Source organism: Colletotrichum acutatum, assembly GCF_030867785.1.
Source record: "Colletotrichum acutatum strain CBS 112980 chromosome Unknown BDZ83scaffold_149, whole genome shotgun sequence".
In the NCBI taxonomy this organism is placed as follows: Eukaryota; Fungi; Ascomycota; class Sordariomycetes; order Glomerellales; family Glomerellaceae; genus Colletotrichum; species Colletotrichum acutatum.
Genome location: NW_026849143.1, coordinates 1 through 17,856, shown reverse-complemented (window position 1 = coordinate 17,856; position 17,856 = coordinate 1). Strand labels below are relative to the sequence as shown.

The following is a 17,856-nucleotide window of genomic DNA, read 5'->3' as shown; positions in this document are numbered from 1 at the left end:
TATTAATATTTATAGTGCTAAAGAATCTCTAATTTAGTTAATTAATTAATAAAAGGCTATAGTTAAAAATAGTTTTAACGATTTTAAAAAAATCGAGATTTAATAAAATCTCTCGATTATTATAATAAAAGCTAAAATAATTTTTAAATTATATTATTTTATATAAATAGTTAGAAGTAGTCTAAGTATTTTAAATAGAGTATAAAGTAATTATATTAGTTATAGCTAATATAGGATGCGTAGGTTAAAAAAAAAACTTAAGTAATCTAGACGCTTTAATTAGTTAGAAAAGTAGGTTATTGCCCGGATAGCTAAATAGTACTGCCCGGATAGCAAAACTTATTATATAATGTATATAATATACCCTAAATACGTACTTAATTTAATATAGTAATTTCGATATAAAAACCGCTATATAATTCGGGATAAGTAAGCTACCCTATTACTTATTAATAATAGGCTAAGTAATATATTTACGTAGCGGTAGTAATTAAAAAGGTTAATTATAGAGGTCGCTTATAAAGGTTAGAGGCGGCCTTTAACTATAGAGATTCTAAACTTTAATAACGATATAAAGGTTTTTAAAAAAAAGGCTAAAAGGGTTAATATCTAGCTATTTAGAGCTTATAAAGATTTTTTTTATTTTTATTACTTTTTATATTATTTATAAACTCGATATAAACTAAATAAACTATTAAATAAACCTATTAATATATAAACTACTAGCTAAATAGATAATTAATTAAATAATTAATTAAGCGGTCGGCTAGTTAATTAACTATTTTAATAAGAACTTATTTTATTAACGATACCCCTCGATAAATCTCCCCCTCTAGGATTTAATAAATTAGGCCCCCTCGATACCCTAATTATTATAGTTAATATAAATATACTAAAAAAGTAATATAATACCTTTTAATAATATAAAATCTAGTTAAATAATAATATAAACGCTATAAATAGCCGGGCTAATATAGATATTAAGATTTAATATATCGACGTTAATTTAAAAATTATATTTTATAGATTTAATAACCCCTCGGATATGAGCTATATTATAAATATTAAGGATTATATAAAGGGTCCCCTAACCCTTAATAAAAAGGAGTATATTATATTAAACCTAGTTATTTATACGGGCTAGTATTAAGAGGTCTTATATATATTAAAATAAGTAAAGCTCGCCCTCTAAATAAATAATAAAAGGTCAGGAGTTTTAGTTAGTAGTTAGGTTTAGAATATAATATACCTAGTTTTCTTTAATACGTAATACACGGTACGGCCCCGGCGGATTACTCCGTCGGGGGGATAAAATAAGTTATATAACTATAATTATATAATAAAACAAAGAACGGATATTTATCAATAAATAAAACGGACGATTATAAATAAATAGAATAGATAACCGTTTAATAAATAATTAAATAATAGTAAATAAAAATATTATAAAGAATATATTTAAAAATAAAACTTATATATAATATAGATTTAGATTAAGTTTAAAAATAGACTTTTTATAGCTTTTTTAATAATTAACTTAATATTAAATTTTATAATCGCTTTTAGTTATTTTTATTAAAAACCCTTTTTAATAAAACTATAATTAATTATTAAAGCTATATTTATTTTATAATTTATAAATATAGTTTTAAAGAAGCTATTTATAATTATAATACTATTTACTTAGCTTTTATAGCCTTGACTTTTATTAATATATTTACTATAACTAGTTAGCTATAATAATATAATTCGGGATAGGTAAGTTATTTTATAATAATAATAGCTAGAAAGGTTAACTATAAAGGTCGGTTATAAAGGTTAAAAACGGCCCTTAACTATAAAGGTTCTAAACTTTAATAATAACGTAAAAGTTTTTTAAAAAAGGGCTAAAAAGGCTAATATTTAGTTATTTAGAGCTCGTAAAAATTCTTTTTATCTTTATTATTTCTTATATTATTTATAAACGACTCTCGATTTAAACTAAGTAAACTATTAAATAAACCTATTAATATATAAAATACTAGTCTATATTTAATATATAATTAGTAATTAATAAACTAGGACTTTAATAATACCCTTTAATAGGTCTCCCCCTTTAAAGCTTAATAAATTAAGCCCCCTCGATACCCTAGCTATTATAATTAACGTAAATATATTAAAAAAATAATATAATCCTTTTTAATAATATAGAATTTAATTAAATAATATTATAAATACTATAAATAGCCGGGCTAATATAAATATTAAAACTTAATATATTAATATTAATTTAGAAATTATATTTTATAAAGTTAATAACCCTTTAAATACGAACTATTTTATAAAAATAAAGAATTATATAAAAAGTTTTTTAATCTTTAATAAAAAAGAGTATATTATATTAAACCTAGCTACTTATATAGGCTAGTATTAAAAGGTTTTATTTGTTTTAATATTCTACTTTTACGTACTGCTCGGGCGATTCTCGATATTATTAACACAGTATAAAAACATAGCATCAGTAGATACTCCTACTGTCTTAATAGACTATTTCTTTCGGATTTCCTTTTACCTTTTTAACTTTCCCCTCTTTTAACTACAGATCAATCGAATTAAAAGGTTTTATATATATTAAAATAAATCAAGCTCGCCCTCTAAATAAATAACGAAAGGTCGGGAGCTATTTTAGTTAGTAATTAAGTTTAGAGCGTAATATATTTAGTTTTTTTTAATACGGAATATATAATACGGCCCCGGCGGATTGCTCTGTCGGGGGGAAATTCTAATTTATATAATATAATCTTAAACTAAAAACTATTTAGTAATTAGCTTATCTTTATCCTTCTTAACGACCTTTGACTATAATAAGCCTAACCGACTACTAATCTTAGATATAGCCAGTACGAGTTAATAGCACAAATCCCGCTCTAAGACGTACTTAGGTACAGCCCATTGAGTATAAGCGCGGAATTGCCCGCCTAATATTAGGTATCCCTAACGCTACGTAGATAGCCGAGCAGGCCTAGTCAGTAGATGTTATAATTCCCGCTAGATCGCGACGTCAAGAAGAACTTAATTAAGTTAGGCTCGGAAAGTCATTACATGGTGCTGTTAGATGCGGGGTTTCGAAATAAACTAAAGCCAGCCGCCTTGTCTTGATCATCCGTGCAAACTCACCAGGGATGGAGGGCTTCACAACCTTGTTCGCCGTGAAAACATGGGAAGGATTCAACCTTATTTCAAAAGCTGTAAAGTCACAGCAGTCATGTCTCTACCAAGAACGTTGAGTTCCGCCGTCTTTATCATTCCTGGCCATCCCTTCGACACTCCATCGTCCAGCTACTTTCCTCAACTAAACAACATCATGATTAATTCCTGGGCACTTATCGCATGTGGACTCTGGTCTATGACTGCGGCTTCGCCCATCAATTGCGACGCGGTGACTTTGGTCGCCTCAAGATCCGGGTCTTTCAAGGCCGGCAAATGCTCATCGGGTTGCGGCAAACGAAATTTTGTTTTCACGTAGGCATCTTAAATCAGGAACAAGAGACGCTGCAATCCCCGTCACTCTCATACGAACACTGACACAATCGTTTTACAGAGGTCTACCCTGGAATCATCCTGCTGTTGCAGCAAGTGGATTCACTCCCAAACAGGTGGAGGCCGGTATTCGAACAGACATGGCAGCAATTATTAAGGCTGGCTATAACATCAAGGGTTTGCTACTTTTTCCATTACTATGTGTTTCCGTACACTGATGTGATCATAGCTGTTCTTCTCGGCCCTGAAGATGGCCTGGACTTTCTTTCAGAAGAATTGCAGGGTATAGACTGGACCGGAACGGGAGTCGGTTTCGGCGTTCGGGGGAGTCCGACGCCGGTGATCACGCGCCGTCTCATGGGTTTGCTTCCCCCCTGGATTGAGCATTGTGTTGTGCACTAACTTGCCATACCTATAGATGCTGTGCAACTATATCGGGATGAAGTGCCCCGGGCTAGGATCTTGTTCAATTATTCGCCTGTCACGTCCCTCTGGGCAATCCAACAATACTATCCACTCTCTCCAGAATGCTCAAACACCAATGGAACTGACCTGGTAGGTTCATAACCCACTATCTGGTGTTTTCGTCACTTACTAGAATTAAAGGGTATTGCGATCCGTTGTCGTGCCTGCTCTCCGTCAGCTCTGTAGTAGGAGACTTAAATGGGCGATGCTGTCTGAGAGAACGTCTGATGATAACCTCGTTTTTCACTGTGGAATACGGATATCATCTTGACGTCATATCGGGAAATCCTCTAGTAGCTGTAATCTCCCGGCGGCAGATCGAGTCAAAATCACCGAAAACTCAAATCGAGTAACATTGCACCGATGGGCATGGATGTATTTGCGACGTCAGAACCTCGTGCATCACAATCCGCTAGATTTGGGCTATCTATCTCTTCCAGTTTTCCTTGGCGCATTTGAAATCACCAGAAGAGAGCATGGTTTGTCGAAAGGAATTTGGTGCTCTTCCTGTTTGACTGGTCCAGAGCTTCGAAGAGCTTGGTGCAAGGGGTCTTAGCCAAGAAACACACAACAGAAATGATCTAATATGGATTGACCATGCCATAAAAATCTTGGTATAAATGTCACCGTCGCCAGTGGCAGTATCCCAGTTGAATAACGCACATAGAATTATGAAAGATACCTGCTGCTGTCAAGGGAACGCCACATGAATAGGCAGTCGTGACAGCCAACAAACCTACTTTCATCGCGTAGGATAAGTCCAAGCTAATAGTATCTGAAAAAGGTCCATAGCACGAGTGCCTGGCCGGTGGCTTCATCCCACCTTATGAAGACAACCGTACGTAGGAGGAGACGGAGACTAGGTAAGGTAAGTCATTGTCTTTTTTCAACAAAGGCGGGTCGGTACCGCAGGTTGGTCTTTGAGCGTTTATTGACTCCGTGTTCACATAGGCCTGCTGGCAGCATTGCGACACTTCCATTCACTTTTCATTCTCGGCCATTGGTGGATGAAGAAGAGGGGCTGCCATGGCAGCTCACGTGATTGACCCAAGACTCTGACCGTCCCGTTGACCTACCTTGCCTTAGGTAAGCTGCTACCCCGTGCGGAAAGTACTTCCCCCAGGCGCTCGGATTGAACCGGACCAAGCACGTGCCAAGATACTTACTTCCTGCTCGGTACCGTACGGATACGGATACTTGGGTCGGCTTCGGATGTGTACCAATGGCGGCCGTTCCGCCGTCGCAAAGGGCAAAGTTACCTGTTGTGACTGCGTGGTTCGCCCAGGTACTCCAGGCGTTCGCAACCCCGCCCGTTGGTAGATGTGGAGACTCGTGGAGTGGTTCTCCTATTGCAGCGGGCGCAAGCCATCTAATCAAAAAAGAGCCCAGATGCTCAGTCTGACCTTTACCACTGTTTAACACTATCGTTCTATATTACTAAAGGATTACTATAGTATATATAGGCGCTACCCTACCCCTAAATTCCGTACTACTTACCCTTAGCCCCTTTTCTCTTTTTTTTAACCCTCTTCTTTATTAAAAAACTACTAAAGTTATTATTTAATAATAATAAAATAAGTTTATATTAAAAAATACTAAAAGCTAGCTAACTACTATATTTATTTATTATTAAAAAAATGTTATTTTGAAAATAATAATAAATATAAGTAGAATAATTATATGTTTATTTTAGCTATTTATATTAACTTAATAAATAAATTCTTTTTAATAAAATAACTATATTAAAATAAGTTATTATAATAGTATTTTTATTAATATTAATAAATAGAAGCTTTTTTTGATTTAAATAGTATTTAATATATAATAGTAATATTATTATATAAAAAAGATTATAATTAACTACTATAAAGATAAATTTATTTACCTTATTATTTGCCTTATTCTCTATATTACGTAAGCATATTATATATTATATTAATCTAAAATTTTTATAGATTATTATAAGTATTGATTATGTAAGCGATACTGCTTATATAAGCTTAAGTAAGCTATATAAAGTGTTAGAAAGTAACGAAATACTCTAAAATTTACCTAAAGTAGTATTATATATTACGATTACGTATTTACTTATATATACGCTTATTAATTATATTATAATTAATAAGTAATAGAATATTTTAGTAGGATGTTTTTATACCTATATAAAAGTGTCTTTTTACTTACTTAGACCTTTCGTTAAGTAAATAACTTCTTATATAGTAATCTAACTATATTACTCTCTTTAAATATATAAACCTTATTTATTATATTTATTACCCTTTATATTTATACATTTTTATTTCTATATTAATATTTACTTTATTTATTCTTTTATAAAAATAACCTTTATAACCTCGTTATAAGCTATTATGCTAGATTAACTTAAATAAAGCTATTAAAATAGTATTTAATTTATTATTTTCTATTTTATTTACAATAATAACAAATAGTAAATTTTATATATCAAAAAGTATTTATAGCTTAACTTAAAGGCTTTTATATTTTTAAATAAAGACTATTAAAAGACTAGTAATTAAACTTTATAACTATTATAATTAAAATTATTATAATTTAAACTATAATATTAATTATAAATTTTAATAAAAAGTACTTAGTAATATAGTTATTTTGTTTAAATAATAAGCTTCAAAAGTATATTAATTCAAATTTTAAATAGGTATTATATTATTCTATCAAAACTATTTTTTTATATTTATGACTTATAAAGAATTTACTTTCTTCGATAATCAGGTACTCAGTCTGACCTTTACGTACATACTAGGTAAGGTATCCGTAGTCCGACAGCGATGATTGTCGATGCGTGTCGACAAGGTTTAGACAGCTAGGCTGACGTAGCACTCTATCTGGAAGCGTGCCAAGTGCTAGGATGAATCAAGAAATGAACGCCGGACGCGGGGTGCAACCAATTACACAGGCTCAAATTCAACTAGTACGAGGCCAAGAATCTTGGTCCCTGTTCCCTTATCGTTGTCCCGGCCCCTGACGCGATACGACATACAAGGGGATTCCGTGTTGTGTTCCAGGCAACGTCGGTGTTGGTGCTGTTGCCAAACCACTTTGCCGTGCTTGCCTTCGCTTTACAGGCATGCTTGGCCGGCGTGGAGCTAATCTGTCTCTGGAGTCTGGACGCGGTTTCTGAAGATACCAACCATTCAGTCCGATAACAATCGACAAGCCTGTTGTTGCTAGTTGTTTAACAAAAGCGACTTCTTTCCCCCCTCATCCTCACGCTGGTCTTCTCCCTCACTCCCTTCTCTTTCGTTCCGAGAAAGTTGCCAGACGTCAGGTGTCGCAAACTTTACACGCTGCTGTGATTAAAAATTTCTGATCTCATCCGTCCTCGGTTCCTTTTCGTGGTACCTCTCAACGGCTGCGGCCTTCATTTCTTTTCTCATCCGACGCTACCACAATGAAGGAGTCGCGTACAGAGAAGCACCCGAGCTCCGGCGACGCGATGACCGCCGAGCTCGGTAGCATCCGGAATGTTGACTCCGAAGATAAGATGGGTCACCTGCATCGGAGGCTCAACAATCGCCAAATCCAGCTCATCGCAGCAGGTGGCTCCATTGGAACGGCACTCTTCATCAGCATCGGCGGTGGTCTCGCCAAAGGTGGCCCCGGCAGCTTGCTGATTGCTTACACCGTTTATACCCTAATTCTCGCCCTCGTCAACAACTCTGTTGCTGAGATGAACACTTACATGCCCGTCGCAGGTGGCTTTGTTCGTCTCGCTGGGTATTGGGTCGATGACGCACTTGGGTTTCTCGCCGGATGGAACTTTTTCCTCTACGAAGCCATCTTGATCCCCTTTGAGATTACTGCTCTCAACATCGTCATTTCGTTTTGGAGTGACGAGGTCGTTAAACCAGGACCGACAGCGGGGATTTGTTGTTGTTGTTGTTGTTGTTGTATTTAACGCCGTGGCGGCCGGGCTAGAGCCCTTACCGCAGACCTCCCGAAGGGTATATGGCGTGGAGGGCCGTGAGCCAAGGCTACCTACTCTACAGTACGTCGTCTCTTTACATCGTCCTCCAAATCATGCCTTGTGGCCACTACGCGTTCTGTCTGTCCCCGGTTCCCGCTGGTGCCCCAGTTTCATTCTTTCCCAAATCGTCCCTTGGAATCGGGAGGTTCTTTGTAGTCCGCACTCACATCTACCTAGGTGTGGATGCTGCTACCGCAGACAGATCTTCTGGAAGAAGTCCGTCACGCGGAGAAAGGCCTCGAAGCCTCGTGGGTCGGTGATTAATCTCTTGAAGTAGGCCTCGAGAGATCCCATAGGACCTATGGGCTCGGGCATACTGCGAGAGTGGAGGGTCGGCCACCGTTGCCTCCTCGCCAGCGTTAGTCGACAGTAGACCAGGTGGTCCACGTCTTTCGCCTCTCCACAAGAGCACATCATTAGAGCGTCGTCGTGGTTGAAACGTCGGTGATATTGCTCGAAGTCCCCGTGACCCGATCGTGCCGCCAGCAGGTGATGTAACGTAGCCCGCGGCAAGGCCAGTTCAGGAGGGCTGGACAGAGCTGCCTCAAGCCCCAAGTCCGCGTACCGCGGCCTTCGCTCTTTATACCACCATCTCCTGTGCTGGCTTTGTAATTTTTCCCTTGCAAGCCGCTTGATGCCCGCTAGTGTTGCCATTTGACCCATCCGCGCCGGCAGTGTCGTTCCTTCTTTGGCCAGCCGGTCCGCGGCCTCGTTTCCTTCGATGCCCTGGTGTCCCGGGGACCAGTGCGTCCGTATATCAAATATCCTGGCCGCTTCTTGGATTTCGAGGAACGCGTCTTGTGACGAGTCCGGCGCCTTGCCGCGGATGCCTTGTATAACGCTGGTGTTGTCGATACATATGTGGATTGGATGACCGCGATTGGTGAGCAGAGCCCTTCTGAGGCCGGTTCGCGCCCCTTCGACCTCGGCGTCGAACACTTCTGCTAGTCCGAGTCGGCCGCACCCTTGCGCTATGCGTTTGGAGTCTCGGTAGATGACGAAGCCGTACCCCACGGCTCCGTTCGTCGCCCTGGAGCCGTCCGAGAAGACGATCATATGGCTTTCCGGTACTGTCTTTAGCCAGCGCTCGAAAGCTTTCGCAGCCTCTTCTTTGCATTGAACTACTATCTGATCCTGTGAGCTTGGCAGGTACTGTGATTGGAGGAACGTTGGTCTTCCGCATCTTGGCAGAAGTTCAGCCGTCCGTTGTAGTCTCGTCTGTTGCTGTCCCTGCTGGGAGAGCCGCGCGACTAGCGGGTGTCGGCGATCAATCCTCTGTAGTCGGACTGCGGCCCGTAAACGGACGCCTTCTAAGGCGACTTTGGCTGACGGTAAGCCGGCGTCTCGGAGGAGGCTACTGGTTGGCGTTGTCCTCCAGACAGGTAGAACGATCCTTGCTGCCGCTGTAATGACGCTGTCGATCTTCTGCACGAGCCCCTTCTGGCCTGTGTTGACGGGTCTTCCTTGGAAAGGCGGACTCGTGTCTGTCTCCGCTTGGCGTCTCGAAGCCGGCTTCGTGATACCTGCGTACCATGTTTCGGCGCCGAAGAGCGCGATCGGCAGTACGTAGGAGACGACGGCTTTTCGCACGGCGGCCGCTGGCAGTCCTCTCTTTGTGTTTGTAAGCTGCCTCAGGTGTTGAGCTGCCTTCTTTGCCGCAGCTACTCTTGTGTCGACGTGGTGCCGGAAGGACAGTCTCTTGTCGAACCAGACACCCAGCCAGCGTACAGGATTTGTCGAGGCCTTGACCACCAAATCCCCCGCCCTGACCTCTGGCAGCTCCGCTGGCTGGCTGTGCTTCCTAGTAAAGTGGATGACCTCGCACTTGCTCGGGTCGAAGGAGACCTTGTTCTCCGAGCCCCATCTGAGAATGCCGGCTGCGCTTCGGTTGAGTATTGCGACGTTGCTCTCCAGGGAGGGGCTGATGGCCAGAGTGGCGATGTCGTCCGCGTACCCGAATCGCGCGTCCGGGTCGTCTTCAAGGATCTCCGCGATGTAGAGCAGAAAGACGATGGGAGATAGTGGCGACCCCTGAGGCAGCCCGCATGACAGAGGAAAGTATTCCGTCGTGCTTTCTTCCAGTCGGACTCTGGCGATGCGGTTGCAGCAGAAGCTGAAGATGAGTCTAATCAAGCCGTGTGGCCATCCCTGCTGACGCAGTCTAATGACGAGCCGGTTCCGAAGGACGGAGTCGAACGCCCCTTTTACGTCCATAGTCAGAAGCGTCGCCGTGAGCCCTTTTAGGAGGGCCGTTTCGATATCGTGGGCGAGGCAGGTCGTCAGATCGACGGCTGACCTGCCTTGTAGAGCTCCGATCTGTTGCGGACTGACGATGCGCTCGACAATCGCCAGAGAAGCCATCCTTCTGGCTATTAGTCTCTCGAGTCCTTTGCCCAAGCACGAGAGGAGCGCGATCGGCCGCCAGGACCCGGGCTTGGAGGCATCCCTGCCGGCCTTCTGGATCATGACCACCTCAGCTCTGCGGAAAGGCAGAGGAAAGTGGCCGGCCCGCATACAGGACTGGAATAGCTGCCTGACCGGCTCCGAGATGACGCCCCAGCAGGCCTGGAGGAGGCGCGTGGTGATCCCGTCCACACCAGGGGTCGTTGTCTTTGTTAAGGTGGCCGTCTTCACTTCTTCTCCGCTAACATTGTCCTGCCAAGTAATCGCTCGCCTTGGGACGACGGGTACGTCAAACGGATTACCCGGTGCGTCATCTTCCGCACTAAACCTGTCGAGAAGGGCTTCCCGAAGCGCTTGGGCCTTTTCGTCAGTATCCTCGATCGTCTGGTTGTCCACAACCAATGGGGGTGCTCTGGTCAGTGGGCTCGCCTTCCGCCAACCCATGATCTGGTACAGGTCCCGGTCTGAAGCGACTCCATCGATCTTTCCGGCCCAGTATGCTCGCTTAGCCTTCCTCACCGTGCTCAGGAACGCCTTTCGTTTCTCCATTAGATAAAGGTGCGCATCTTGCTCCGTCTCCCAGGCTTGTTGGTTGCGGGCAGCACGGTATGCTCTGTGGGCCTCTGCGCATTCCTCCGTCCACCAAACGTAGAATACATGATCCTGAAAGCTGCTTTGCGAAGTTGGGACTCATGCGTGGGTGGTGGGACTCTCTCTACTAGTAGCCTCGGAAGTTGTTTGACATCGAGCAGCAGAAAGGTCAGCATGTTTTGAACGTTAATTTCTATGATAACATCCATTAGCAGCTTGAGTCGATCTATGCGACTCACTTAATGAAAACATGCAACTTTCGGACCCTTTCGCCAGCGGCTTGACTGGAAAGGGGCGTGGTCTCTCTTAGCTCAAACTGAAACTGAAAATGGAAAATTTGTTCTACAGACTTAGACATGGGCATCCTATTGATATTCGTTTAAATTATGATTATGAGACTGATGTGGTGATCGAAATCTCGGAAACCCCATATTGTTGAAGAATCGTGTCCCGTAGACATGAGACCCGGGTTAAAGTATCGCTAATCGGTAAGGATATCAGAGAAGTACTACTTATTGATGGCAGTCTCGAGTAATCTTACTTTTGTCATAACATCCAGCTGCTGTGGAGCGGGAAGCCTGACCCTAGCGCCTGGCTCGAAATAACGTAGTGGGAAGTGGTCTGAACTGGTATCTGAACGCATGTCATTGACAACGTGAGTCTTGGAGAAAGACATGCAATCATGACCCAAACGAGGGCGACAGCTGCACAACTGTCTGTCAGCCCCATGGCCGTCCCTAGCATTCGGCTCTAAGGAAGTACCAAAGATCCGTCACATTCCGCTGTCTCACTTCATCTGAAGTACCTAAGTTCATGCTATCAACCGCGAGTTCTGGATGCCGTTACTGGTAATTCGTGTGCGCGTTGGACAGCGGATCACGGCGTCGTAGACCCGCCTGAGAACCTTGAGGCAAAAGTGGCAAAGTCCTTCCATCATGTGGCCATGATGCAAATGCATGGGGCTCCCCTGTGGTTGTGTCAAAGGGGGGTGAGGCAGGATTTAACCTTAAAAGCCACCATGCCTGTTGGACTCAATCAAGCAAAAGAATATATGGTTGGATGCAAGGAATACGCATAGCAATCAGTGCCTTTATTTTGGTTCAGGGATGGGGTCGTGGAGACAACGCTCATGCAAAAAAGAAGATGATTTCATCCATTACGGAGTAGAGAGCAAACTGAAAAAACACTATGGACAGGAAACGCTCTTCGGAGGGAGAAGGCCTGTCTTTTTTTTTTTTTTTTTTTTTTTTTTTTTTTACAAGATGTGGACGTGTGTTTGTACCAAATTACTTGGCCAAACAAACTGCGATCTGGCCTGAGGGGGCTGGTATCCATACTGTACACAAGACTGTATATCATCACGTGTGTATCCGCAGGAGAGAAAGTTCCGAGGCTTGGAGAAAGAGATGGGAAGGAAGGGTTGGGGGGGGGGGGCCTAGTGGTCCAGGGAAGGGAAAGGGTCATATAAGTGGGATAGGCGGGTTTGGTATGAGATTTGGGAGTGAGATTTGGGAGTGAGGTTTGAGAGTGAGATTTGAGAGTGAGACTGACTGAGAAAGAAAGAGAGAGAGAGGAGAGAGAGAGAGGGGGGGGGGATGGGGAAGAAGGCCTGAACCGACAGAGGAGCGATACGTTCTTACCTTACATTGCAAGGTACCTAGGTACCTCAAGTATCCGTAGGTCAGGTAAGGAAGGTACGGAGTACGGAGTAGTGTACATAGGAAAGGTGCCTTCGGGCAAGCTTCCCATCAGGTTGCAGTTGGCAGTTGCACCGTGTGACAACGACAGGAAGCCGCAAATTAGCCGTTGAGCGGACCTGGCCGAAATGGACCGAATCAGGGGAGCCAATGACAAGTCGTTTTCGTCAGCAGAATGGGTGGCTTGTAACCGCCCGGGCTTTGATTGGGGGAAATCCCTGACCTTAGGACCGAGAGTGGATTCCCGTCGAGTACGTATCCTCGTGTAGGGGAGCGGAGAGATGGAGAAGGACGCGTCCAGACCGCCGTGAGCCCGTCATGCCACGCCGCATCATCCATCCGTTCCATCAATGATGAATCCCCCATCATCCATGTCAATTCTTCCTGTCAGGCTTGTCAGCTACCTGCTCCGTACGGATGGATACAGTACTCACGCAGACGTACAGACCTAGCCGCCAAACAAAGACACAAGACTGCTTTGTACATATGGAGAGCCAGTCCGGATAATACGGAGTAATTCATGGTACGTACGGATCCAGACTGGAGTTAATACGGCTCACAGTGACAGGCTACGGATACCTAAGAACGGAAACTGAAGCACATTGGGAAAGATGTCCACAGCCCCTGCTTTCTCTACCGTCTACACAGTACCTTATCCGAACGAGCACCGGCCATTTTCTGTATAGCAAGGTAAGATTGCCAACTGGCGGTGGTGGTACTCCGTACTCAGTAGTAGTAGTGGTGGTGGTGGTAATGGTGGTGGTGGTGATTGATGGTGCTGCTCCGCCCCTCGTCACAGTCTCCGGCCCTAGTCTATCCTCGAGCCCACATTCGACAAGCCCATGTTTCCGTCTATTGCTCCAGTTCAGTCCAGCCCAGTCCAATCCAGTTCAGTCCAGTCCAGTCCAGTCCAGTCCTGGCAACTGGTTACCGCTGAGGAAAGACGCATGGAGAGGAGAGAGAAAGAATAAGAGAGAAGGAGAGGAGAGGAGGCGAAGCGAAGCCAAGCGAGCGCAACGGCAGCCAGGCTCACGCGAAAGGAGGGAGTGGGCGCTTAGCTTACGGATGCCTTAGCTTAATTATTGTACGGAGTACGTATGGGTACGAATACAGCAAGGTAATTATCGTTGCTTTGCTCTGCTTTGCTCTGCTTTGCTCTGCTTTGCTCTGCTTTGCTCTGCTCTGCTTTGCTCTGCTCTGCTCTGCTCTGCTCTGCTCTGCTCTGCTCTGCTCTGCCTTTGCTTCGCCTTGCTTGGAAGAGGCTGAAAGCTGGAGCCTCCTCCACGTGTCAAAAGCCATCCCGTCTCGTCTCCGCCCCCTCGGATTTCCCCTTACTCGCCCGCTCGCGCACCCGGCGGAAGTGTGCAGTGTGTGGACGCGGACGTGGACGTGGACGTGGACGTGGACGTGGACTGTTGGAACTGGAACTGAGACACGATGCGGATGCCCGCCAACCCCAACGCCGTCGCCGTTGCCGTCACCGTCGCAGCCGACAACCGGCCGGTCGTGGCCACATCTGGTGCTGCTGCTGTTTTCTCACCCTCAGAGGAGACTCTTCAGCCTCCTCCAGCTCCTCCGCCTCCACTTCCTCCGCCCTCAGTCCCGTCCATGTCGGTGTCGCTGGCTCGCCCGTCGCGCCATGACACCGCCCATGCTACCGGCCGCCTCGAACCTTATTCCTTCTCCGTCAACCATCCGCCGCCGCCGCCGACCTACTACCGCCGCTTGGCTGCCGGTCCAGCTCCGGCTCCGCCGCCGGGTGTGACTTCGGTTTCCACGCCGGGTCCTTCCGCTGCAGCAGCTGCAGCCTCCCGTCATGACGCGCTCAGATTTCCCCCATCGCCGTCGCCAACACCCTCTCATCCCACCACCTTCGGCGTCCTCGGCAGCAACCACGACAGAAATCACAGTAATTCTAGCTTCGTTAGCAACGCCAGCCATGGCTATGCCACTCTTACCCCGCGCTCAGACCCCAAGCCCAGCCGATGTTCCGTCATGGACCTACAGAACGTGCTGTGCGACCCGGATGACGATGTGAACATGTCTTCGTCGCGCTCGAGTCACCCTCCTACGCCCCCCCATCTTATTGATGTACTCAACCCTCCTGCCCCGGGTTCCATACCCGCCTCTCCAACCTCGGATTCATTGGAGCCTCCGACATTTGTGGCTCGCCCGAATCCCTCTCACGTCGTCATGACTACGAGGCCTCAATTGCAGACCTCTCAACCTCAGCACACGGAGCCTGGCTGCAAGACCTGTCAGATTCGTAAGATGCCTTGTGACGAGGGGCGTCCCTCATGTAAGTTTGGACTTCGCTGAATTAGTCGCGTTTATTTGTCCATCAAATGGCTTTCGTGGCCCGAGTCTATGTCTAACAAGCTCAACAGGCCAAAACTGCTCACGCATGGGCATCCATTGCTTGGGCTATCTTTCTCCGAGTCATGCCGCCACCCCCCAACAGGCGTCGGACCGTTCCGTTCCCAGCGTTAGTGCCAATGCCCGACGCCAGGATCAGGAGGAGTATCTCTTCTTCCTCCTTGATCATTACCGACACACCAAACGCCACTGCATGTGGGAACTAATCACCCTCGATTTTAATGAGCATTTCTCATGTAACATGCGTAAGGAAGCTCTGCAGATGATCAAACGCCGAAGATTAAAGGACAAGGAGTAAGTCGTTCAAGTCAAACCGCATTTCTAGACGGGCGCCTACATGTAGCTAAAATGATCTTCAGTACTCGGGAAGCTTCACCAAACGATGCCTTGGGGAACACGCAGCGTCCCAAGGTTAAGAGAGGCCGCCGACCGAAATCTAGCGTCCCCTCTATCCAGTCAAAGGAGGATGGGCACGGCAGCGAGTCGGCCACCGGGTGAGACAGCAAGGCAACCCATTCTCGTGCCGTCATCTACGTTGAATGATTTATCTCGCCTCCTCTCCTGGCCTCTATCTGCTCTGAGCCAGTCGGTCAACGCGCCGATTTAAGCGGCCTATCTAGCGGCTGTCGGTCGGCCAGCCAGTTAGGACGCCCGGTCAACGGATCCAGATGGGGTCTATTCAGGCATGATCTAGTACAAGCCGAGCGTTGCAAAAAGCGGGCTCTCGACACCTGGGGACTAGTCTCATCTGGATCCAAGATCAAGGCAGCAGGCTAGTATAGTTATTCGGTCTCTACAAGTTCTTGTCCGGCAGCCTGACTATAAGGACTCGGTCAAGGCAGCATGAGAGACAGATCGTGCCACTTCGCCAACTCTATTATTCGTTGTCTTCCATCGTTCGCTTAGCTCATAAGGCGTCCCATGGCGCTGCCTCTCTGGAAAGTGCCAGCAGACGATGGCCAGTTCCACGATGAAGGGAACTCATGAGACTGCCAGGGGTGCATCGGATCCAGTTCTGTGTTCATACGCCAAGCACTCGCAATGTACGGCGTTGGTCTGAAGGTATGACCAAGACCCGAAGCCGATGGCTGCTGGTAGCTAGCTATAGGGCCTGATTCTCGTGGCTTCAAAGATCTAACCGGATACTCTGCATTTAGAGGATGGCAGAAGACGGGATGCACAACTGACTCAGCATTTTCAACCCAAGCCAGTGCATGTCGATATGCGCCAACGTTCGGAGGCGACAAGTGCGGTATCGATCGACCTCGATCAATCACCGCAATTCACTATCAATTCTCATACAATGCCCGCAGAGGACACGGGCTCAGCTATTTGGGTTTTTGACTGTCCATATGACATCACCGACGCTTAAAGTCCTCTCACTCGCCATTCCAGCAAGCATTGAGCTGATCACGAGGCATATAAAGATCGCTGCCATCCTGCCTTCTTTAACTGTACATCCCTATGAGAAACCGGCCCTTCGAACATCCCAGCCGGGTTGGTGCGCCATCATTCCTGCTGGCTACTGACGGGAGACGGCAGCCTACAAGTTCGAACGCCTCTCTAGTCACAGCACTCATGTATGAGATCGACATTATGTTCTCGAATATCTCAAGCGGAGCTATCTTCGCTCCCAAGACTTTTTGCACGGGGCGGGGGGCATCGGCACCAACAATGATACCTCACTAAGTTATAATGAATGATGGTCTCCCTTCCACCTTGGCGCGAGTTTGACGCATGGAAATTCGAGCAACAGTAGAACCCCACACAAGAGCATAAACATATAGTAATGCGATTACAGTTGGATGCCAAACTCACCGTTGTGGCAGGCTAGATTAACAAGTTAGATCGGCAGCTGAGATGAACAGCTCACTCACTAGTGTGCGAATTAATAAGCTTGACTTTTGAATACGGCCATCAGGTGGCCGCCTCAGAGAAATGTTACCAAACCAGAGATCATGTAATTTTCTGCCTGTGCCGTGTGCACTTCATTTTGCTTTTTTTTTTCTCTCAATTGCTATGAGCGAGAAATCTAAACACTACTCTCGCTTACTCTCTATTACGAGTGGATCTGAATAAATCATAGACAAGGATGACTGTACGAAGCACTCAATCGATTCACCTCCTTTCTTCCTTTCTTCCTGTTTATTTTCGAACTTATTACTCCTATAATTCTCTTACTAACTAAATCTATGAAAATACTGAGAAATTTCGGTATCTTGATGTTAATAGAAATGGCGTATTTACCTAGTCTCGCATGCTATAGGAGATAGCTAGTATATTAGCATATTAAAAGTCCAGCCTACGTAAGTTTACGTTAAGGGGATTTTAGTATATAGAATCTAAGCTAAAGAGTAAAGGTTTTTAAAGTAGAAGTTCTATAAAAGTTCTATAAAAGAAAAGCGCTTAAATAGGACCTCTATAAAAGCGGTATAATAAACTATAATAATATCTAAACTAAAGTTTAGATCTATTAATTAGGTTTAATTTATAATATATACCCCTTTATTTTATTTTTAAAGCAAATCTATTATTAATCCGTTTTTTAATTATAAATACTCTAAGTAATTAACTACCCTATTTTAATTTATTAAGTTAGTTACCCGCGGTCCTTTTTATTAATTTTTATTAAGCCCCCCCCCTTTATAAAAAGCTTCCTCTTTTTAACCTTTATATAACGATTTATAAATACTTTAATTTATTTATTTCTATACTTTTACTATTTAAATTTCGCTAATTTATTATAAAAATCTAATTTTTAATAAACCCGCTATCCTTATTATCGTTTTTTATATATAT

The 17,856-nt window shown here is 44.4% G+C and overlaps 3 protein-coding genes across 3 annotated transcripts; all 3 read left to right on the top strand.

The window, feature by feature from the left end:
- Window positions 1–3,343: 3,343 nt before the first annotated feature.
- On the top strand, window positions 3,344–4,170 carry BDZ83DRAFT_723678 (uncharacterized protein; the record flags this gene model as incomplete). Its single annotated transcript, XM_060512588.1, has 5 exons — window positions 3,344–3,501; window positions 3,581–3,696; window positions 3,749–3,880; window positions 3,938–4,074; window positions 4,126–4,170. 5 exons carry the CDS (start codon window positions 3,344–3,346, stop codon window positions 4,168–4,170), a joined length of 588 nt encoding a protein of 195 aa, XP_060359372.1.
- Window positions 4,171–7,507: 3,337 nt separating this feature from the next.
- BDZ83DRAFT_590181 (amino acid permease-domain-containing protein) lies at window positions 7,508–7,921 on the top strand (the record flags this gene model as incomplete). Its single annotated transcript, XM_060506313.1, has 1 exon — window positions 7,508–7,921. The coding sequence occupies one exon, from the start codon at window positions 7,508–7,510 to the stop codon at window positions 7,919–7,921; it is 414 nt and encodes a 137-aa protein (XP_060359371.1).
- Window positions 7,922–14,118: 6,197 nt separating this feature from the next.
- On the top strand, window positions 14,119–15,555 carry BDZ83DRAFT_757079 (uncharacterized protein; the record flags this gene model as incomplete). The annotated part of the gene is made up of 3 exons (XM_060514845.1): window positions 14,119–14,980; window positions 15,069–15,351; window positions 15,417–15,555. 3 exons carry the CDS (start codon window positions 14,119–14,121, stop codon window positions 15,553–15,555), a joined length of 1,284 nt encoding a protein of 427 aa, XP_060359370.1.
- Window positions 15,556–17,856: the final 2,301 nt, after the last annotated feature.